The sequence below is a fragment of the Sander vitreus genome, chromosome 12 (genome assembly GCF_031162955.1).
Source record: "Sander vitreus isolate 19-12246 chromosome 12, sanVit1, whole genome shotgun sequence".
NCBI lineage: Eukaryota > Metazoa > Chordata > Actinopteri > Perciformes > Percidae > Sander > Sander vitreus.
In genome coordinates, this window is record NC_135866.1 from 5,091,583 (window position 1) to 5,116,032 (window position 24,450).

The 24,450-nt window shown below is 40.5% G+C and overlaps 1 protein-coding gene across 1 annotated transcript; it reads left to right on the top strand.

Moving 5' to 3' along the window:
* Positions 1-210: 210 nt before the first annotated feature.
* pip4p1a (phosphatidylinositol-4,5-bisphosphate 4-phosphatase 1a) lies at positions 211-24,082 on the top strand. Its single transcript, XM_078263718.1, has 7 exons — positions 211-459; positions 1,472-1,665; positions 8,089-8,195; positions 9,725-9,830; positions 12,483-12,535; positions 14,911-15,001; positions 21,019-24,082. Exons 1-7 carry the CDS (start codon positions 342-344, stop codon positions 21,160-21,162), a joined length of 813 nt encoding a protein of 270 aa, XP_078119844.1. The 5' UTR covers positions 211-341; the 3' UTR covers positions 21,163-24,082.
* Positions 24,083-24,450: the final 368 nt, after the last annotated feature.

Genomic DNA, 24,450 nt, shown 5'->3' on the forward strand with positions numbered 1-24,450 from the left:
GATATTCCTACACACAAACAAATCCGTGGATACATAGAATAAGTTACATTTTAAGGGTTGATATAAAGGTTGCATATTATCACTACATTACAAACACAATTGTTGTTGGAAAACAGTAACACAGATTTCACAGGTACATTAAGACCTATAAGGACTGAAGCATCCCTGGGTGGGTAGTGCCACACCTCCGAGCTCCGTTACCGCAGCAGCAGCAGCAGCAGCAGCAGCAGGAGCAGGAGCAGGAGCAGCGGTGGTGTGATCATGTGACGCCTGCATTTCCGACACAACAATACAACACCGTATTGGTCTGCATTCACTCCCCCCCACGCCTGGCTCTCGGTATGGCGGACGGCGAGAGGTCCCCGTTACTATCAGATCTGGGAGATGGTGCTCTTGGCAGTGGTAACGGCGGGGTGTCTCCCGGCGCAGCGCCCTACGGTGTGCCCAACAAGCCACAGAGTGAGTATCCATGGTGCGCTCTCCTCCAGCCTCAATTAGCCTAGCTCACATTAGCCCCCACTGACAGGGCATTCTGGTTAGCCTTCTAGCTCAGCTGTGAACCATCCTGTCGGGACTGTGTTTGTGTAGGGCAAACTGTAAGCTTCCAGAGGATGTCTTTATTCTCATCTCCTGGGGGATGAAATGTGCTGAATGCAGTCAGGACGTGAAGGAGAGCCGGAAGGGAATCAGCGTTGTGCTAACTTGCTAACCTAGCAACCGTTATTTAGTAGCTTTGGTAGCTAGCGCTACTTAGCACCGGCAAACCTTGCGCAGAGCTTCACGTTTGCAGCTTAGAAATAGTATCGTTAAGATTTATTTTATTAACGTTTCCTAACACAAATTGTTGCATGTATTTCAACTGCTGAATGATGCCCAGTGCCCACTGCACTCGCAGGCTAGACAACTGTACCGCTTAGCTAGCTAGCATCTGAGAAACACCTGATTTGATTGACATATGAGAAAGCCATTACGGTGGATGGTGAGGGAAGCTGCTAGAATCTAGAGAGAGCTGCGACCAATGGCAGCTCACATAGGGAGGGACTGTGTGTAAATACATAAATGGAAAAGGCATGAGATATGGCTCCAATTGTGTGTTGCTCCCACAAACGGCTACATAGTCTGCTTGCTCGAAATGTAGAGTGGGTTTAGCTTCTGATTTTTAATGATTAAACTGTCCCAGTTACTCACTCATTCTTTGTAAGGTTTCTCTCAGTCCCTCACTAATACGTCGATGCTTATTTGTTGCAACTAACCCTGCTCAGCATTCCAGGAGTGTTTTTCTTCTAAAGCTCCTTTCAGCTCACCTCGAGACCAAATCGTATTATCTTGTTACAATCGTAACATAAGAGGTTACTTGTCATGGGAATGTAGGCTTTTTCCCCCCCCTCCAGTCCATTGTGTAAATCTTGTGAATGTGCTCCCTCATTGTATTCACCATTCTTTCCCCTTCCTTGTCACCCTCCCTGTTAAGGCTTCCCTCCGTTCCCCAGCCCTACTCAGCCCTCGGTGCTCCTCGGGGAGGACCCTCCGCCCTACTCCCCTCTCACGTCCCCAGAGAGTGGCAGTGCACCTGTCATCAGCTGCAGGGTGTGTCAGAGCCTGATCTCTGTGGAGGGAAAGATCCACCAGCATGTGGTGAAGTGCGGGGTTTGCAATGAAGCTACGGTAGGTTTCAAGTGTATCTGCACAGCCATATGTAGCACACACAATCTGTTTATGTAGTGTATGCAGTTGCAGCACACACATGCACAAATAGCCTACTTAAAGTGGCTATTTGTAAGTTTCAGTTTGTGTTGATTCTAGCGGCCCCTTTGGACAAAGTGTTTTTACCACATCTGCTGTCCTAAAGGTCTTTTCTTTACGGTGCTGTATTGCCCACTGTATATAACTGTGTTAGTGTTACTGGAAGGTCATATAGTTGTGATGAATGTTTAGCTTAGACAGAAAATCATTAATTTGCCATAAGAGAATTCGCTACAGATGCATCATGGCATTTCAAGTGTTGCATACGGTTACATAGCCTGTATGTATCGTGAGCTAAACCGGCTATCACTGTCACTGTGTTACGAGCCAAAGCAATAGGAGTTTGTTGAAGCAACCAACGTAATAATAACTTAGATTTATATTGCGCATTTCTTGAAACCCACGGACGCATTACACTAGTAAGTAAGTACAGGGGGACAAGGGAAAAGAAAATGGTAGGCCAACACAAACATGGAGTAAAAGGAATAAAACGTCCGCGTTAAATGGAAGGGGGACGTAATTTAATGTCGGCTACTGATGTACAACCACATCGCGCAATCTAAAGTTATTTTATGAATGAAATAAACCTATTAAATACCTGAGGGCCAATTCGGGGTGGGTTTTGAATCATTGACAATCCCGTAATTGTCTCCATCTGTTGAAAGCCCGACCAAGTGTGACTCGTGATTTCGCCCGTCGTCTTTCACTTTCCCTTTTTAGCTTTTAGTTCTTCTTTTAATTTCCTTATTTTCTGTGATGTAAATCATTTTGTGACTTAACGGAAAAAATCGGAGCCAGGCAAAGGCATTAATAAAAACTATATAAAAATAGCGTTCTTTTCACTGTTAGTCTCGTCATTTGTGACCATCAAATGGAACATTAGAGTTTTAGAAACATTAAAATGTTACATATACTAACTTTAACCAGTATCTTCTATTAAAGGGTTGTTTCACACAAATTACAAAAACATATTTCCCTTTATAAACTTCTGGTGGCGTCTACCCACACAGGAGTTATGGTGTTATTTAACCTAGACTTTGAGATATATGTCTCTAAGATGTCTGCATTATCTCAGTACAATTGAGAAGAATGGCATTTCGTTTTTGTTGCTCAAAGCAATGAAAATTCATTTTTAGTAGTTTAGAAGTTTCCAGAATCATTATCCTCATTACTCTGGCTAATCCACATGCCATGAAATGGAAAGTTGTTTTTCCAGGTGATCCAAGGACTCGTTCACTCCAGACCGGTATAATTAGGTTGATAAGAAACCCGGAGCATTTACTTATGTAATCTGGCTGGTTTGGTCAGGTGAGGGCGATGTTATTTGAACTTGTATGTGCACCAAACAATCACCGTCAGACGTAAAAGTGCTATAGGGCCTTTTTCAAATATTAGCTGTGGTTTATGATGTGAACCTAGTATAGACAAATCACAGGATATACGATATGAATATTTTTGTATGAATCCAAAAGCTAAACATTCATCTTCTGATCGGTCAGGCCTGTTTGATGTTAGGTCTTTGTGACTCAATCAACTAGACAGGATTTAGACTAAAAGCACATGTGAGAGTTTGATTTATTAATGCCTGTGGTCAGAATACTTTACTATTTACTACTGTAAATGAGTTACCTAAAAGTTCGTATAGCATGTTATCATCACAGGTTTTTTTCCAATCACGTTGTCTAAAATGAATAAACAGTGTCTCTTTGCGACGAGGTCATGGCTCAGACCAGACACAGACTGATTGCAGAATTAATGAGAGTCCAATAGTGTGATAACAGAATCATGGACAGAATTACAAAATTTATAAAAGCTAAACACAGATTCCATAGGGCCCTACATTAAGTCAGTGCTAAAAGCTAACTGAAAATATAACTACCTCTAAGTTTCCAACTGAGCTACCTCACTGTAACTGTATTTAAAAAAATATGACTACCTCTAAGTTTCCAACCGAGCTGCCTCACTGTAACTGTATTTTTAAAAAAACGACTTAAAAAATCATCCGTAGTAATCCGTAAAGCGTAATTTATGCTTCTGCGTTAAATCTACCCCGCGGCTACGTACATTGTTACGTGGAGATACGGATCCTACACCAGACCCTTCGCCGTATCCTGACGCGCACCTCTCGAAAAATTTAACTAGTACTAGTAACTGGTAGTGTTGCATTTCCCCCTACTCATTTCCTGGTTCTCCTTCTCCATAAACAACATGAAATCAAGGAGAGGGTTAACTTTTCCTGCTACAGATTCCCCACCTTGGTCAGAAAGCACAGGGGAGACACTTTGTTTCTCTCACTATTACTCTAGAGTCCGCACTCGCCGAAGCTAATCCCTGTCTCTCTCACTCACTCTACCACACGCTAATACAGATTAGCGCCGCCTGCTGTTATGGTGACGTATTACGTCTCGTCGCTTTGGTGTGTTCTGAGGCACTTTTTTGACCAACTCGGGTAAACTGATCAGTCCAACTGCCTTTTCTTCCAAGGGTCGGCCATCGTGTGTGTGTGTGTGTGTGTGTGTGTGTGTGTGTGTGTGTGTGTGTGTGTGTGTGTGTGTGTGTGTGTGTGTGTGTGTGTGTGTGTGTGTGTGTGTGTGTGTGTGTGTGTGTGTGTGTGTGTGTGTGTGTGTGTGGAAGAGAGAGGAAGCGGACATGTTGTATGCAACCGGAGCAGAGTTGGTGGAATAAGTTTTGTATACAGTGTGTGCTGTGTCCGAAATAAACTCCAGATTGAAAGCCAAGTTCGTTAATTTGCTCACCAGAAGAAACAGGATTTTAACCCCAACGTTTTTCCATTTTATAACGTCGGCCCTGGAGGTAACGAGTCTCCCCTGTTTTTCTGATCACGGTCAGAAATGAAGCAAGCAGGAAAGGTTAACACATTGAACATTTTAACAGCTTATTAACGTGCGCTTGTTGCCCCGTGTGCGTTGATGCGCTCATCTGTTGACATTTCCGAATGCCTTCCTACAGTTGCTTAATAAAAGCGGGCTTTCCACACAAACAAACGTACATGTGTCATTAGTATGAGAAAAAAATTAGATTTTAACTGTCGGGCTCGGCCCGAAAAATTCGGCCCGATCCGGACTCTATCTCACACACACACACATGCCGGCCCTGCTATTCTCTTAAAAAGATCGACACACACACACCAACGCACAAGTATAAACTTCAGGCCACTTACGTAGGCTACAGCGAAAGCTCTGCGTGGAGCCTCCACAGAACCATAAATCATGCTTTATGCCCGGTGGGCTTGCAATACACTGGAGGAAACCCTGCAGTGGTCCAAATGTTGAGAATCTCGACCACCAGCAACACAAAAGGCAGTAGATGGAGCCCACCTTTCATCTTGACAATGGTCTCATCGTTATGTTTTTGTAATTACACCGGTACGGGTATCACAATTAATTTGACAGTGATACAGTTACTGGTCAGGTGTGGCAAGGCACAACAAATAATCAGATGCACACAGCTGCACTTTCATTTTAAACGGACCCAACAGAGAAAAAGATCTAAATGATTGTCACAATTGGAGAGTTGTGCTGAAGATACAGCAGAATAGCCATCACTGTCAGATTCACAAGTTGAGGGGGCTCCACGACTGTGCATCACTAGCTATGCAGATCAAAGTACAAATGGAAGTTGAAATGTGAAATGTTCCAACTAGCTATATGAACAATTTACAGATGGAGGGAACATATGCACATGTACAGATGATGCTTTAGTTAGATTGAAATTGGTGTGGAACATGCATCGTTAGCATTACAGATGGAACTTGCATCATGTGTGCCCAAGTATTGGCTCAAATCCCAATTTGTACAGGACTGTGGATAGGAGTCAAAACATAGGTTTGATCTACAGAGTCTTTATTAGTGTTCATGGGGCACTCTTGATTATTAGCCTGATAAATTATAGACATACTGTGACATTTTGTCTAAGCCAGCTTTACTACTGACAGTTAGTCTGGGATGACAATCGATATAAGTAGTTGCACATAAACAATGTATATAGTTATTTCACTGCCACAGAACCGTCTTTGTCGCAGTTAACGGATATAATCATGAGGCGGAGCATCTCCTTCGTCTTCAGTCACTCAGTCGCAGCGACATGGGACCAGCTTAGACAGCAGAAGCAATGGCTATATATTTAGATGTCACGTTCAAGAACATCGTAGCTTTATATTGTGGAAAAGGTTAATTTCCTGCAACTGCACATTACTTTGTTTAAAGTAATAGATTGATAGACTGTCAGTATGACGCAAAACAGTTCAACAGCAACACAAACTGCAGCCTCCGAAATGACCAACATTATCATTTTCATGAATGTAGGCCGTTGTATTAGACTGCATTGTAGCAGTAATACAAGTGTTGACACTAACGCAGATCTATAGGATTTCAATAATGAATTTGACAACCCACTGGGTAATGATTACTTGTAATATCAGTTTTTACTCCCTATCACTACCTCCCTCCCTACAGTGCAGATACAAACTTGACTCCTGCAGCTGTTGTAAGTGAAATTGATGATGGAGCAGGAAACTCCCAGGACTCACTCTGATCTGGTTAGTCAGTTTAATGACTCAGTGGAGAGAACCATCAGCAGGACAGACAGCAGGGTATTCCATTAGGTCCAGAGGAAGGCGTGTCACCGGTGTACAGATTCAAGTTTCAGTTCTCTGCGTGAGCTCAAACTATGTCCTTGACAACTGAATTTGGCCTGCGGTTTTATGTGGCCTATGTATGTGACATGATACAAAGTAGGCTGCATATTAGGGCTGCACAATATATCGATATTTTGTGTTCGTTGAAAGAAAATAACAGCAGAAAACTGCACTTTAAAATGGAACCGTCCTTTTCTTTAGCGGTGCCTTTTTAAATTCAATTCAATGTTCAATTTGTTTAATAAAAGTTTGGAAATGATTTCCTTTCATTTGTTTTAAATTCAACCAGCAGTTTTTCATAATATAGCAGAATACTGAAAACAGCAGAACTGAGAACACTTTAATATCTGTTTGTTTTTCGCAAGTAATATCGTTATTGCAATATTCAACGTTATCGCATATCGCATATTCTCCTCATATCGTGCAGCCCTACTGCATACCTGGTCGTTAAAAGAATACACTCATTCAGTATGTCTATGTTTATATGACTTAAATTGGAGGATTGGGCTTAAATCAAGCCAGGCGTGAAGAGATATTGTGTAACTAATGTGGATTCTACATACAGCAACAAAAATCTTCTAATGTACTGTAGAAGCTTGCTGTACGGGATCAAGTCTTATCATACGGAAGTCACATGTTTGAAGCCTTTGTCTATATTTCCCTCTATATTGATATTAATGTTATAGGCAGTGCTAGATAAACCTATTGCTTTGCAGAAAGCCTCTAGAATACTTTTACCCCAAACATTTGCTTTTGATTGCAAAGAGTGAGCGCTTGACTTCATTATTTGACAAAATAATTGTATGAACAGCAACAAGCAGCTCCTGAACAGTTAGGCCGGCCACACACTGCCTGCGTGGCATGAGCGTGGCGTTTCTGTTGCGTGGGCTGCGTGGATTTTTCTGTCTTTGCACACCAGAAACGTGTCTGACTGCTACTGCTCTAGCCTTGTCTGTACACATGTATGTTTCCCATTGATTTACTGCACTCAAGCAGTATACTTCATGTTAAACATAAATATATACTGATTTTATTACAGCAAAGACAAAATCGGCAGTATTGACAGCAAAATAGGCTACAGAATATTTCGTTCTGTATTGACAGGTGCAATATTTGAAAATCGATAATTATTTTTAATTATTTTTTTAAAATTACATTTATATCTGCATTTATGTCAAAACCTAGAGACTTTCAAACATCAACATGTCATTTATTAATATGTATTTGTTTCAAAATGACATATAAACATCTTTTCCTATTCTATTTTGCCTGGAAACGCTTTCAACACGCTTGCGTGTCGCGTGAAAAATAGGCATCGTGCAATAAGCATGCACTTGTTTTCTGAGATGTGTGTGTCACGCAGGCAGTGCGCAAGCTCTAATCTGTTAACATGGGAGCCGAAATAAAAACGGACAAGCCACGCAGCTGACACGCTCACTCCACGCACCCAGTGTGAAGCCGACCTTAGGGACACTTAAGCGCCGACAGTATCGCAATGTAGCATGAATGCCGTCCCTTGGTGCTTTACCCTGCAACTCCAAATATCTCCCAGAAAGCCTCTCTCCCCCACGTAGTGTTGGTTAATTCTCATCCATCAAGAATAATTGGCTTGTTATCTACTCCTATTGTAATCTGTTGTTCTACCGTCTTCTTATCTCTTCCCTCTGTGTCTCTGCCTCCCTCTGCAGCCCATTAAGAATGCCCCAGCAGGGAAGAAGTACGTCCGCTGCCCCTGCAACTGTCTGCTCATCTGCAAAGTTACTTCCCAGAGGATCGCTTGTCCTCGGCCATATTGGTGAGAGGTGTGTGTGTGTGTGTGTGTGTGTGTGTGTGCGCGTGTGTGTGTGTGTGTAAGGTGCATTGGGATCAGCTGTCCCTCAATTAAGGCTGTGCTCCCAGCGCAGTTTACATGCCGAGCTCAGCGAGCCGGATGAGGAAATAACAGCCTCATTAGAACAGCCACATCATGTGTTTCACTTCTGCATATCTTTCGTATGGGGATTATGTTGAGGTTTAATTTTCAATCTGCACCTTGCAGCTGAAAAACATTCATTCAGCATAGCTGCTTCAATTATGCACTAAATTCCTGCAGAGTAGCTACTAACCCATTAGAAATAAAATGGATTCAATTAAACAAAATCCACTTTATTTCTATGTACTAACCAAATGCACACTAAGAAAATTCATTCATATTTTAATATCAGGGAGCAAAATGAGCACGCAAGTCTCACCAAAACAGCTTAAAGTAAACTGGAAAAGTTCCATGAGTTAAAGTTAATGTCACTTTTTTTATTAAAATTTCAGTGCATAAAAAAACATTACTGGCTTGCTGAAAGTTCCATTACAGTTTGGGAAGGAAAAAGTTTCGGTTGCTTTCTGTTGGGGAATAATCTGAACAAAAAGTCGTAAAACATTTTCTACAGGTCAAACGGAGCTGCAGCCCTTATGAAGCCCTTAAGGTGCTGCAGCTTAGTGTAATTGGTTAGTTAGATAAGATGCCTTTTTTAATGCCTGAGGCGTAAAATGTGCAAGAGCCACGTTTTTAGCCATGAAAATATGTATAATTTTAAACTGTCCATCACAAAACCTGTGGTCATAAAGATCCAAAACACCTAATCCATCTGTCAGCCTCAGTGCAGATCATAAAGTAAGGCAGAAGGCTAATTAACGTCCAACCAAATGACATGAATTTTCGAGACTTACTCATTAACCAGTATTTTGCTTTGACATTATTCCACATTATTGCTCCTCAGTTACAAAGGAGAAAACCAGTTCCCGAAATGAGTTTCAGTTTGAACTTTCTTTGAACTGGAAATTTTGTTTCACAGATATGGTTAAAATTAGAAAAGATGATGACATTTGTTTTCAGAAAAACTAATTTGGGATTCTCAATGTTTACGATGAAATTGTTCACATTCCTGGTTTTATTACAGTTGACCAGAAGTAACCAGTTTTAGCTTAATTGATGCCTAAAGGTTGTATATATTCCTAAGAGGCCACTTTTCTTGCATTAAATTTCTCTGGAGAGTTTACCTTGACAGTTACTGTTTTGCATTCAAACCAATTATGCTGACTAAAGCAGACACGGCTGTGATCCGTGATTCTGAGTGACTATAGTTGTCTGAGGAAGTTGGTTGGTTGTAGAAAAGCAGTGTTGGTGCTAATGAGAGGATTTGCCACTGATGGATCCCAAAAATAGTCAAACTGTCATCAGCCTTTTCCTCCGTCGGTGAGACGCCTGCTCAGGCAGGGATTATAATATCTGCAATATCTTGAGTAATTTGTGGTGTGAATGTTGACTATGTGTTTCTGTCCCTTTTTCAGTAAGAGGATAATTAATCTGGGTCCAGTTCATCCTGGTCCGGCCAGTCCTGACCCCCAGCCATCCGGGGCCCGAGTCTCCTGTGGACACTGCAGCAACACCTTCCTGGTACACACACTCTCTGTTAAAAAAACAACAACATAAACTTCAATGCCATTTTTTTTTATTTTATTGTTTGTGAATGTTTTTTAAGAAATACCCACGGGATTTAGAATTACAACACTGTCACCGTTTTTGGTAATTTTTACACAAATTTGCTTCCATGCTGAGAGTTAGAAGAGAAGATTCATTCCGCTCACATGCCCGTCTGTCTGCAGCTGGCTAGCTTAGCATAGCTTAGCACCTCTAAAGCTCACTAACACATTATATATCATTTGTTTCATCCATACAAAAACTGCAGTGTAAAAACAACACAGGGTTTTGTTCCAGACTATTTCATAGCCAGGGGCAGTGGCTTCCTGAAGTCTCTGCTTTTCTGTATTTTAGCAATACATCTTGAAAGTACTATCATTTTCTGAGCATAGGTTATTAACAATTGCATCTGTAGTGTAGGATTTATTTAAAAAGCCATTAATTGATTACCCTGTAACTACCCTGGTCATGAAGGAGTCCACACTTCATACTGATGTCCATATTCACCTTTATTCCTTATAGAAGTATGATGGAACACCGTGAAAACGTGTTCGCCTGGTAGACCAGCAGTAGAATAAAACAAAACAGGAGCTTAACAGTTCGCTATTCATGGTCGCCATTTCTCTCCTCCGTTCGCGCTTCTCACCAAAACATCCGGTCCTGAATCTTGTAGCTTACAAAATAAAAGTCGTTCGTACTGAATATACCAAAAGACAACATACAACTCAGTTTAACTCATAAAGAACCCAAAATTCAGTGAACAATGTTTTATAATGTATAAAACTGAAACCACCTAGCAATCGTACAGATCACTTATATTAATCTCCGGTGTTGTCATGGAAACAAATACACACTTTCCAGCGTCTGCTACATACCCTTATCAGCATCGATGACAAATTGTCAAGCACTGTTTATTAAGTCTCTGGCACAGGTCCCCAACTCTTCGATCTCTTTTGAATAACATCTATCTGAAACAGACACAACCGATAAAATCACATTCTCTATAGGGAGCCAATATCCTTTAGAAGTGTTTATGAAGAGGTGAAGCATTACTATGCACAATAATTTAATAATAAAACTGCTTTGGTATTTGCTTTTTGGCTTTTCGTGTGGAGCATTTATCATTTGTAGCTGAAATATCTTGACAGTTACAGTAGGCCTGCAAAGTTTTTGTTTTGAAACGTACTGTAGCACAGACAGAGCAGTTAATTATCGAGAAGCCAAAACATCTTTGCACCAGGCCAAGTAAATGTTGAGTTATTGGTGTAGATAATAACCCCATCAAGTCTGTGCTGATGTATGCAGGCCATTTTGTGCTAAAGGGGGGAAGTAGAATGTGAATTCACTGCTCTTTAACAATGCATGGGACAGGTAAAGATGGTTTGGATATACGGTGAAAGAGAGGAGGGCGGCCGAGTCAGATAAAGAGAAGAATAAGAGTTAGACGTTAGATGGATGATTCAGGGTGTTTAGCATTCAGTCGGACCTTTCCAACCTGCTTAAAGACATGAAAATACAAATCTTTGCCCTGGGTGGCGGTGCAGTGATCCTTTTGTCGCAAATCTAGTGATAATGTTCTCTGTGCTTCCAATACAGAGTGTTTTTTTTCTTCTTTGTCAGAACAAGACAAATGCACAGTGTATTCTGCTCTGCAGGGTTTACAAATGTATCACACCCTAATGTTAGGGAGGGAGTGAATGTCTGCGCCCTGAGAAAAGACTATTTTTCTTTCTCATTTTTTGGCTGGCATCACCTGTTGGCGAGAGCTGGGATGGTTGTGTTAAATGTCTTAAAGTATGTCATCAACCCAGACAGCAGCAGGCACATTAAAATAAGATGTCTGTAATCCCACAAGGAACTTATCCTTAAGTTGTACATTGCCTCCTTTACCTAGTAGTAGATCATTTAAGTCATTTATCAAGCAGGTATGCCAAACGTGCTGTTTTCAGCTTGTGTGTGAGGTTTGTTGCTTTTCCCATTTTTTTTATATCATTGCAAGTTGAATCTTTGTGTTTTGGATTGTTGACCAGGAGATGAAAAAATGACATCACCTTCAACTCAGGGAACATGTGATGGGTATTTTGTTTTCTTCTTTTTCCTGGCATTTGACAAACTTCATAGACAATTCATTTGTCCCTTTTTTTTACTGCAGTATCCCCCTCCGTAAGTCACAGGTCACTGATATAAAACCTTCTGGCCACGACAAACGCATAATGCAAATCACTTATTCCAAATGCCAGCACATAATAAACAAGCAGTGAAGGATTTTGCACTTTTAACTACTCCACTCCACTTTTCTATTTCCTGCACAGCCATACTAACTTTTTTTTTTTTTTTTTACCGAATACATTTTTGCTTTGTGTAAACGTTTATATTGTGAGGAATGTCAAAAACAAACATACATTACCTTTTGATATAAAATTTAAAAAAAACTGATTGTAAATGTAAGCAGCAGCAACAACACTGGTACTTAATGTTAACTTAATTGAGGTGAATTCTAATTACAGTGAATGTAAAACTGGTGCTGTTGGTACTGGTATGTTTTGTCATTATTATAACTGATAATTTGACAAACGAGCATGTTGGTTTTTGGCTGAAGGTGACATGTCTTTCTCTTTGTGATTTCAGTGGACAGAGTTCACAGACCGGACGCTGGCCAGGTGCCCACACTGCAGGAAAGTGTAAGTAGCTGTATGCAATCCATCCATTACGTCCCTTCCTTCTCACTGTAATTTTACATTGTAGATTTACATCCTTTGGCATTTAGCGGAATCTTTTTACTAAGTTAAGCCTACACAAGAGGGAAAGGGTACTGGCTTCAGAGTCTGCAACACATTTTCCCAGTGGTGGAAGAAGTATTCAGGCGCTTCAGTAAAAGTACTAATACCACACTGTAAAAATACTCTGTTACAAGTAAAAGTTCTGCAATGAAAATGTTACTTAAGTAAAAGTATGTACAGTGGGGCAAAAAAGTATTTAGTCAGCCACCATAAATACTTATTTTCCACCATAATTTGCAAATAAATTCATTAAAAATCCTACAATGTGATTTTCTGGATTTTTGTTTTCTCATTTTGTCTCTCATAGTTGAAGTGTACCTATGATGAAAATTACAGGCCTCCCTCATCTTTTTAAGTGGGAGAACTTGCACAATTGGTGGCTGATTAAATACTTTTTTGCCCCACTGTAAGTATCATCAGGAAAATGTACTTAAAGTATTAAAAGTAAATTGTACTCATACAGAAACATCCTCACATTTTAGAAACTGGAAACGATCCAAATAGTTGTGTGTTTAACGGTCTTATCATTTCTGCTGGACTTGTAGGCCTGTACTGTATATCGTTGGGTAGTTTATAATATAACATATTTTATAAACTACATGTGTTTTGTGTGTAAAAATCTTAATTTGTAAAGTAACTAGGAACTAAAGCTGTCGGATGAATGTAGTGGAGTAAAAAGTACAATATTTCTCTCTGAAATGTAGCAGAGTAGAAGTAGAAAGTGGCATGAAAAGACTCAAGTAAAGTACAAGTACCTCAAATGTGTACTTAAGTACAGTACTTGAGTAAATGTACTTACTTACATTCCACCACTGCATATTCCTCACTGGCCTCAGAGTGTCTCATAACATCATGAGGTTTGTGATCTGTTGGATTTAACTCCATGTCTGTTTTTTGTACCTCATGAGTTTCATTATAACTTGCTACAAACCACATTCCTATATCTCTATCTGCATACAGTATGCTTCTTAACATGGTGAGCAAAGTTCATTGGATTTTGGGGACGGGAATGAGCAGGCATGTGATGCAGTGTCAATGCTTGAGATGCTAAAATGTATTGCAAATATGGCAAATATGTGATATTGCAGTTTTTTTTATTTATTTTTGGTTACACCTAGAATTATGAACAGAACCATGTAAAAGGTGAAAGTTTAACGTTTTTGGCTGTACATTTACGAATAATCAGAACAGAGTTTAGAGACATGTTTCTGGAATCTGTCAGTCACACAAAGTTTTGTCCTGGAACCTGGACAGATGCTGCTGGAAGTTGAAGTTGTGCTGGTGTATCACCATCATCATACTTGATGTGTTATTTCAGTCCTGCACTTACCAGCAAAGAGTTTACCTGCTTTGGCAGCAGTAATAAAAAGGTTCTACATTCCCATTGATCCTGGAGTAGTGTTTGTGATTCAAGGGAAGAAAGATGCCAAATGAAATTTTAACCCCCCCATTCTTATTAATTAAAAGAACTAGCTGCTGCAGTTTCAGCGTCCTGGTAGTGTTGACTCACTGTAGCTTACTGGGACACTTGAAAATAATTCAATTAAATTTTATAAAATCATAACTGAAGTTATCTCAGGACACTTTTTAGATAGAGTGCGACTAGACCACACTATAATTTAGATACCCAGAAATTCCCCACAAGAGCAAGCATTTGGTGAGACAGCAGCGAGGAAAAACGTCCCTTTTAACGGGCAGAAACCTCAGATGGTGGGCGGCCATCTGCTGCTGCCGGTTGGGAGAGAAAGACACACAGAAATATGATTCATAATAATTATTGCAGTCAGTATGATGAACAGTAGCAATTAAAGTGACAATAAAGATAATAGATCTATGACTAGAACTAATAGTAGTAGCAGTACAGGGCGTAGCAGGGCGTCAAGCAGGACCACAGCAGCAGCTACAACCTCGATCCAGGTGCCACCACAATCCAAGGAAAACTGCGAGGCGTGAAAGCATAAGGACTCCGGGGAATAAGCTCCCTAGAACTAACTAAGTAACTAACTTGCATTAAAGAGACATGAATGCACACAGATGGAAAGAGAGAGGAGCTCAGTGTGTCATAGGAAGTCAGCCAAGGCCAGCCCTAACTATAAGCTTTATCAAAGAGGAACAGAGACAGAGCCGCCTGTGCTTTTCCTACTATGACAAGTCAAAATGCCCGCTGTGAAAACAAGGTTTATACTTCAAACACAGGGTTATAGTCATTGTGTTGTATTTAATTTAATATCCTGATCAAATTAATTGCACCCTTCTCTCCTCTGTTGGCCTTCCAGCTCCTCCATTGGTCAGAGGTATCCCCGGAGGCGGAGCTTGTGGTGTTTTCTACTCTGCTTGCTATTCAGCATCTCCGCTGCCGGGCTGATGGTGAGTGGATGCCAGCACACATCATACTAACATCCAAGAGATGGAAAACCTCTTGTTCCTCATTAATCAAAGATTATCAATAGCTGGCGTGTAGGCGTCACCCTTTTTGCAGGCTAGAAATGAAATCATCTTTTCTAAATCTGTCCTCCTTTTTATTTAATCGCTGGGTATCGTTCAAACATTTTCAATACCAATACCGGGACTTCGATACCAGTTCCTGAATGATATTTTTTTATTTTTCGATATTAATTTCATAAAATCCATTTTAGCTAAAAGAAATTACAACATTAGACATTAACATTACGGCAAAAATCCTTTATTCTTTTTCAGCTCCTACTACTCTGTGAAACACAGTTTTTCCTGCGTGTCTCCACATCGTGTAATATTAGCCAGCCAATCAGCAGCTTTATTAGATCTTGGTAGAAGCATGTTGCATGCTTATTGGCTCACTGATGTTGATTCGATTTGCTCCTTATGTATTGAAATTGGGTATTGCAGGGTTTCCCGCAGAAAGTTTGTTAGTGGTAGGGTTGGGGGGGGGGGTTCTTTGTGCGATAGACTACAGACTCTGTACTACATTTAACAATTATTTATTAAACACTAAATATAAAATTTAAATAATAATATATTATAATAAATAACAAAGTGCAAAACAACATTCAAAATGTGCAAAGGTGATCACGGTCACTGCTTATGGCAGAGCTGACATCTAGCATCGCTACAAGCTATCCTTGGTTTTAAAAAGATCAATTCAAGGGCCCTTTGGTAATTGCACTCTTTAACAAGTGGACCATTGATGCTTATTTTCATTACAAACACCATACAAACTATAAAACACTATACAAATGGTTAAAAATATTTGTCCTTAACAACTGAAACAATTTTAACAAACGGTATACAAACTATACAACACGAAAGTGCAAAACAACATTGTCAAAATGTGCAAAGGTGATCACAGTCACTGCTTATGGCAGAGCTGACATCTAGCATTGCTACAGGCTATGTAAACAATGCATATAAAATACAAACGTGAGCAAGGGCATCAACAATCTGCATTATATCGAATCAACAGGCACGTGCAACCTAGCTAGCAGGTGAAGAACTCAAACAACAAAATCACCAGCTAACTTACTTTAAATTTGCAAGAACTATAGACTAATACAATAACAGGCTTAAATAAACCCAAAACATAAGTTATACGACTTACAGTTCTCACGGACACACAAGCATGATATCAACTGGCTCGTTATCCTCCGGGCAGAGACGGCCCACGTCTCTTTTTCTTTCTCTCATTTCAGCCGTGTGGCGCGCGTGTCCGCTCGCGGTGTGAAGCGCGTCCGCGCTATTGTCCGAGATGCACTTGACAGCCTTTTGTGCAGCAGATTTTTTTTTTTTTTTTATTTATTTTTTTGACGACCTAGTTAAGGCGGTAGGGTTCCCCAGCTTAGGCGGGCCACCCGAACTGCAAAGTGCTGCGGGAAACCCTTTATTGAATGACGAGGCATTTTCTGATACTCATACTTCAGAGGCAATTTGGTCGGTGCCTAAAAAGTATTGAATTATGTACCCAGCCCTACTTTTTTTTTATTTTATAATGGAAAAACTTTACAATTGCAGATAAAACAAAGGTAGGAGGAGGAAGCAGTATGATTACAATCTCTCCTTTTGTCATTGCTTGTTTAACATGGAGGGGGTGCACCTCACCACCCCACCAGCTGCTCTCCAGACACAATGTGACAGGCCTCTATTTGTCAGTGAGATCCAGCACAAACAAAACCTAGTTTCCCTGTAAGCAGTGTTCAGGTTGCAACACCGGCTGCAACACCCACTATAGCACATTCCATTATTCCTGGCTAGTTTTCTGTTTTCCCTTTTCTTATTTCACTCTGTTCTATGTGCATACAACCACACAAGGCTCACAATGCACTTTATATTTTCTGTTTTTAAAGTCTTTTTTTCTTTAAATAGTTAAAATAAGAGTTCAGTAGAGAACAGTAGACTGATCTCCAAATTATAGATCACAATCTTCTAGACAATCAGTAGAATATAAGACATCGATCCATAGAGACAAGTAGATTGTTGATACATTCTGCTTTATGAACAGCAGAGGGTGCAAGATGAGAATGAAACCGTGCCCCACAGTATAGACCCACTGAGCACAGAATGCATACTTGCCTGGCAGCATGGAGAGCAGTAGGCAATGTGCAGACAATAAATATGCTGTATTGACAACATTGCATAATGCTGGTGTAGTGGCAATAAATGGCGCACCGTGAGACCAGGTTGTGTTTAATAAAAAAGGTTGTTTACATTTTAAATAAAGAATGGCACAAGAGCACATGTTTTGACAGTTGCATTTCTACACCGTGTCAATAAACTTTATTGGCAACAACCCATCAAACTTTATTTCCAGACTGCATATAAATAGAAATAAGGAAACAGTGTTTTTGCAGTACATGAAGGTAGTTAAGAATTGAGGGTAGTTAAGAAGATTCATCACTATAACAGCTGTAACTTAATGGAGCTGTGGTGTCAGCCACATAAGCCAAAAGTAGAGTTGGACTGTTGTAAACATTTTCAAGCTGGTTTAATACTGAACTCCAGACTGGTATGCCAAATTTTACCACTAGGTGTTGCACTTGACTCAGCAGCCACTCCTGAGTGGATTGAGACTGAAGGTGCATCTCACTTCCCTTAAATTGCATCCCCAGCTCCGCCACTTGCTTCCCTTCCTTCACGTCTTAGTCCGTCCCACAGAGGAAATCGTGGCAGAGATGCGGGGAAAGGAAAAGGAAAAAGGAACTGTGTTTTAGATGAGACGTCCTATCCTCTGAAGCGTCACGTGAATTTGCCAGCTGTATGGGCGGAGTAAGCAACAGCTTTCAGCTGCACGGCTTCTAGAAAGGCTGCTCTCTCTATCCTTGCTCATAGCTCCTTAGAGATACCTCCTCCATCCTCGCTCCCCTGGGGAGGAATAATATACTGTAGATAATAAGAGCTTTGACACGACCTTCACGAAGGAGGGCTAGAACAACTTCCGGTTCAACCGAGGAGCGAGTAGATATCAAATAAGGAAAGTGAGATGCACCTTGAGAGAGCCCATGAATGCATTCTACGCTGGTTTGCCAACCGCCATTAAACACTAAAGAAGAACGATATGAGGAAAATATGCGATATCTTTGTTGAATATAGCGATAACCATATTACTTGCGATAAATAGATATTAAAGTGTACTCAGTTCTGCTGCTTTCAGTAGTCTGCTAAAATACAACAAATTGCTTGTTGAATTTTAAACAAATGAAAGGAAATCATTTCCAACATTCTTTTATTGAACAAATTGAACATTGAATTGAATATAAAGCAGCCCTAAAAAACAGTGACAGTTTCTTTTAAAGTGTTATTTCCTACTGCCTAACACAAAAAACCTATGATTGTCTATCAGGATGTCGCAGCCTTTCACAATTTGTATATTGTGTCTGTTGATATTGCGATGACGATAAAAAAAACAATATATTGTGCAGCCCTACACCTTACCTTGTCTCTGTTTTTCAGCTCACCTCTTTTGCCGGCTTCAGATCCAAAATGTTGCCATATTGGCGCATTTTTAGTTTTACATTTACATTGCTGCGTTTTGGTTTTTAAGCAGAGTTTTGAGCCAAAAGTGATCTCTGTGCACACAAGTGTTTTTAGCTCCAGTAGTAGAACTAATCTCCGTTTAAACTAACACACCCAAACCGCATGTCTCATCAACATTCTTGTATACTGGGCATGTGTGTGCCGGGGTAAACAGGAGGCAGCATGTATACTCCGCCCATTGCTGGTAGTTGCCCTGGTAATGTTAGTAACTTAATCTCAGAGACCGAGACGTCATGACCCAATCAGGCGGCGAAACGTTGGCGTCAGTGTTGCCAAAGGTCTTGGTGTTTGCGGCCGTTGAAACTGCAACACAACCCCGCAGATTCCAAACCAAAATGGTTTCCAAATGTCTCCGGTTTAGAGGCTCTGAAACGCCAGAGCCGTGTGAATGCGAGGTGTAAATGTAGCAAAAGACACTTGTTTTTAAACCAAAACGTAGCAATGTAAATGTAGCCTTAGTTTTTCTTTGAGACTAACGCTGCCATGTCTCATCTCATCACCCCAATAAAACGCATTAACTTTCTAGTGAACAAACGTGCGCTGTTCCACCTCCCACCCCGTTTGATGTCCTGTTTCCGGCCTCGGCACGGCAGTAAATTACGCATGGTGTCAGCCACTAGCGGCTCAGTTAGTCCGTTTTTAAACAGACATATTTTTTATAAAATATATAATCACATTGGCATGTTTATTAACCAGTTGGATTTAGCGCTGTGACGCCGTCGGCACAGGTTGCAGATGTTTTTAATTTGCCATTATAAATAAATACCGTTTTGCATCAAATCAAACCAGTTTAGGCTTGTTCACTCACAAGCCCAACTTAAGCGTGTTTTACAGTAACCGCAGACCAGCTGGCGCACGCATATGTGACGTCATGAAATTGCCGCAACCATTTATACCCGCGCGTGATGGTCGGGACACTAGTTGCAGTCTTCTCCTGAACAGCGGTGGCGCTAATGAGCAAAGGCTACCAAAGTTGCTCTTTCTACGGACTAGGAGAAGATGAAAAAGAAACAACGGCAGAACTGGCAGCAGCATTGCCGTCAATGCTTCGATTTGATTCGATGACCTACTTCGTTGGATCAAGCCTTTCATTCACCATAAAATAACTCATCTTAACCTAGTAAGTTTACAAGAGAGACTTGCAGTCACTCTGAGAGTCCTGGCATCCGGTTGCCGGCGAACTCGGCAGGATTTCATTTTGACGTCACGATGGCGTGCGCCACCTTGGATGCGGCTAGTATACCGTACGTATTAGAGATCCCATTTCGGAATCATTAAAACCTTACACATCATTTACAGGAGAAGAGGGAAAACATTCATTCAAGGCGGAGGTATACATTTCTTTTAAGCATATTTGATCTTTTTTTTTTAGCCTGCATGAGCTGTTTTGATTACCTCATGGTTTGATAGGACTGCCAGTCGCACTCTCTTTAAATAATGATAAGGAGCATCTGCCTGACAGTGTGGCCAACCACACAGACACCTACCTACTATAACATACACAAAACCTTACCTGGATTCCTAGTCCTGGGCTTAAACATGCTCGGTTGTTTAGTCTAGATAACAGTAATCATCTGAGCCAGGGGTGTGTATCAGGAGATCTCTGGGTGTCAAAACTGGAAAGAATATTATTTATTGCAGGAATTAAATTATATTCCTGAGAGCAGTGCAATATATATGAAAAAAATGCCTCCTAAATCAAGTTTCATCTCTCTCTACCCATATTAGCTTTGCTCTAGTGTTGTGACTTTGAAACAGGAATTCATGTTTCAATATTCTCAGAAACTCCCTGTGGGTTCTCTCAAAGTCACTTTAACCATCTTCATTAAATAGTTTTCTTCTGAGCAGCTGCACACTCAATACTTGATGGGAGAGCTATTTTCTCTCTTACCCCCTCAGTCACTCTGGAGTATTAAATACTTCCATGAAAATGTGTGCATTTAAAACGCTACAATTCGGTGTCACTGCATCAGTCTGGTGCAGGTGGATTAATCACAGACAATGGATGCATAATTAGTAGTTGGAGTAAGTAAATGTTTGTGTCTGATTTAAAAAAAATAAAAAAATAAAAAAAAACACTGTAATGCTGTTATAATGAACCACTGCTTCATCTTTGAACTGTAAAAATCACTGGCTACTTGGCTGGAATTTTGTACAATTTGCTATCAACATAAATGGGTCACATTATAAATGCGTGGAACATTTTCAAGTGTATGTAGCTTTAGCTCTCTGGTGCATGGTTGCTTGTTGCCTGATTGGACTGGAGCTGGCTCATTATAATCACCATACTCGGAATGTGCTTATAATTCCCCTTTTTTCAAAAGACTTATTGAGCAACATCCGATTTTCTTCCACTTCCTCTGTTGTGTTGTCATCTTCAGGCTGGAACGTGGACGAAGGCTCAGACCTACCAGGCGATCTACGCCTCGTGGGCCGCGCTGCTGCTCCTGGTTCTCGTTACCTTGGTCCGGGCCTTCTACTGGGCCTGCATGAGGGTCAGCCAGCCCCTCCAGAACTTCACATAGAGCCCCCTCCAACCCTGCCGCTCCCTCTTCCCAACCCGCCAGGCCGGAGGAGAAGATGGCTTTAAAGAAAAACACACACACTATAAAACAGAATATTTATTTAAACCCAACCCCAGAAAGAGAAAGTTCTCCTCCTCCTGTCCCCTCCCTTTTAGTCAAATGTGTTTCTAAAACTGGATGGCGGTGGCTGCGACTGCTATATATCTAACGGTAACTATGATGATGTGTAGCCTAATGTACTGTTTATCTGTTCTAATCTCGTGGCAAGGGTGGGGTTCGTTTTAACACTGTAACAATTCTAACAATGTTTTCTTCTTCTCTTTCCCCCCTGCGCTGTTTATACATTTCGGCTTCAGTCTGTGGCACATCGGTTGCACTCTTGCAACTGCTAAGATGGGGGCTTAAAGCCAAGTCTAAGATGTGAATATTGCCCTTGTTTTTGTTCCCTCTTCAATCCTAATTTGACGTTAGGTTAAGTATTATTTGAACATTTAACATTTTTTGAAATTGCGAAAAACCAATGATTTTGCGAAAGCGGCGATGAAGTCAGATGAAGCTAACAAATCGATGCCAGTAGAAGACGAGTGGCTGGAGGGACATCAGTTCCCTCTTTGTGAAGCAAAAGATCAAGTAGGTGTTGAAATGTGTCTGAAAAATTGAATTCAGCAGTACGTCAGTGTTTCTGCTGAATTATCCCCTGGGACTGACTTTGATCCAAAGCAGCTTGAAAGCCTTAAAAGGTTGTGTGGTAGAAGGATTCAAAACACACACACACACACACACACACACACACACACGCACGATGTGGCTGTTCTAATGAGGCTGTTATTTCCTCATCCGGCTCGCTGAGCTCGGCATGTAAACTGCGCTGGAAGCACAGCCTTAATTGAGGGACTGCTGCTCCCAATGCACCTTGTTTCCTCTGCTACACACACACACACACACACACACCAGCCACATAAATGCATACCGGCCCACAACAAAAGTAGGATGCTCTTTTAGAGTTGCAACGGCTCACAAACCAGTTTGTCGAAGGAACCCCAGCCTCTCTTTTCTAAGACAGACCAGCAAACCGATTTTCTCCATATCCTTGTCCTCGTTCAGTGAAGGAAAAAGTGACATGCATGCCACTTTGCATGAAAGTTGGATATTTTGTTCTGGTCCTGTAAAGAGTGTAACCACACATGTATCTACAGCTTTCCTTTCTGCCAACTATAGCCAACAGGTTTACTTTTTTAAACTTTTTTATTTTCCCGTCGTATCTAAATGCTCACTTCAATCGCATATCTCCAATTGACATATTAAAAGCCAAATGTGGCATAATCCTCCCTCCCTTTTTCAAGAGACAGGTTTACTTTTTTAAACATATCTATATGACCTTGGTTCTGCTTGGCCTTCAGAAACACACCAAAATATGAAACATGAAGAGCTATTTGCTGTTACAAAATCGATTTTCTTTGCCTCCTTTTACCCACAAAATCCTGCAAGTATGAGCTGTTTTTTGAATAGCTTTCAGTTGTTGGTTGTATGCTTTAATGCCTGCAAACCACACTACAAATATGTCTTGGGAGAGGACTTTTAAGGGCCTCTCTGTATGTTTTGCTCTCTCAAGTTGAATCTGTGAAAACAAAAACAAAACAGTGAGCCCTTAAAATACAGTACGTCAGGCTTTAGGATGCACATCTTTCACAACTTTAGGATGTACATCTAAATGCATCAGAGCTCAAATAACAAAGTGCAATCGGTATGAAAGCACCATGTCGCTAAACTCAGTCAGTGTATTGCAATTGGGACCATTCATGGTGAAAATATGTCCAGCTTTTGTCATTGAAGATTGAGGCTGTGTCTGAGCTTCCTTTTGGTCGGTTCCAGATGGAACGTCCACCTTAAGGCCAGTGGAATATTTGTAAAAGGGGAAAGCTCTACCTACCACACAAAGCCTATTGCCAGTCAGAATAGGTCAGTAACATAAACTCACACTATATTCTCACTCAGTTTAATCATGAATTCTCTGACTGTGGTTCTGAATGTGGTAACATTTCTTCTGTTATGAATTATGTATTTTTTCTGTTTTGATTGTAAATATATTTGTTTATGTACAATGGAAGTGACTAGCGAATTACGTTGCTACGAGCTTAACACTAAATGCTGTGATCGCTGTTGACGTTTTTGTTGTTTTTAAGGTTCAATAGGTTATTTTTGCAACTCTTCACCTGTTACATATTTAATGATTTGATGAACTACTAACCTAATAAGCCTCTGGACATTATGTCCAAACCTTTAATCACAAACACAACATACTCGCACCAACAAAACATGACCCAATCACATTTCTATCTCTCTCACACACACACAAACAAACAAACAAACAAACACACACACACACACACACACACACACACACACAGCACCTTATATAATAGTAAGAAACACTGCATACACCAAGTAAGATGAGAAGAAGCTACCACGTAGACTGAACTGAGGTCGCAAACCGTTCATATGTACCGTTCTACACGCTGCAAAAAGTAATAAAATATACAAATAAGTCATTTATCCAGTCCTAAAATCTTATTTATTGTGGAAAAGTCTTTTATGGAGTGAGATTATTTCACTTTCTTTTAAGACTGGACCAAGGACGTGTTTTTTTCTTTTTGAAATCAATACAATGATCTGCCAGTTTCAAGTTATGGTCAGAGCATTACTTTTTAAGACTGTGATGTGGGGGGAAAAAAATAAGATTGAAGGACAGAATTAACATGACTTGTTTAAGGAAGACCTTTTCTTTTTAGCAGTGGAGTGATCATGTTTTATCCATGACTGCAAAAGAAATCAATCATGTTAATGCCAATAATCAAGAACCTGGCTGATGCTCTTTTCAGAGTTTGTTTACACACAAATAAAGACATAATGTACAAAACGGCTAACGGGAGTTCTTTTTATTTACCCACACAAGTTATTTGATTTTTTTTTGAAGATAATGCCACTAATCTCAGTTTATTTGACTTTGTTCCATTTTATTTATTTGAAAAAAGCTGTCCCAATTTAGGCTTAAAGTAGGGATAACCTCAAATAATGTTTACAAACTGTAACTTTTATGTACAGCGTTTTGAAGTAAACCTGCCTGCCGAAGGTCTTGATAGTCAAACTGCTGCATCATAAATATTTTGGGAGCTTGCAATATTCAGCGTGGGACACCTCTTTTTCTTTATTTGTATACTGCTTTTGTCCTGCACCTGTGCCATGTTATTGGATTTGCCTTTCAGCCATGTATCTGTTGCTTTAACGGTT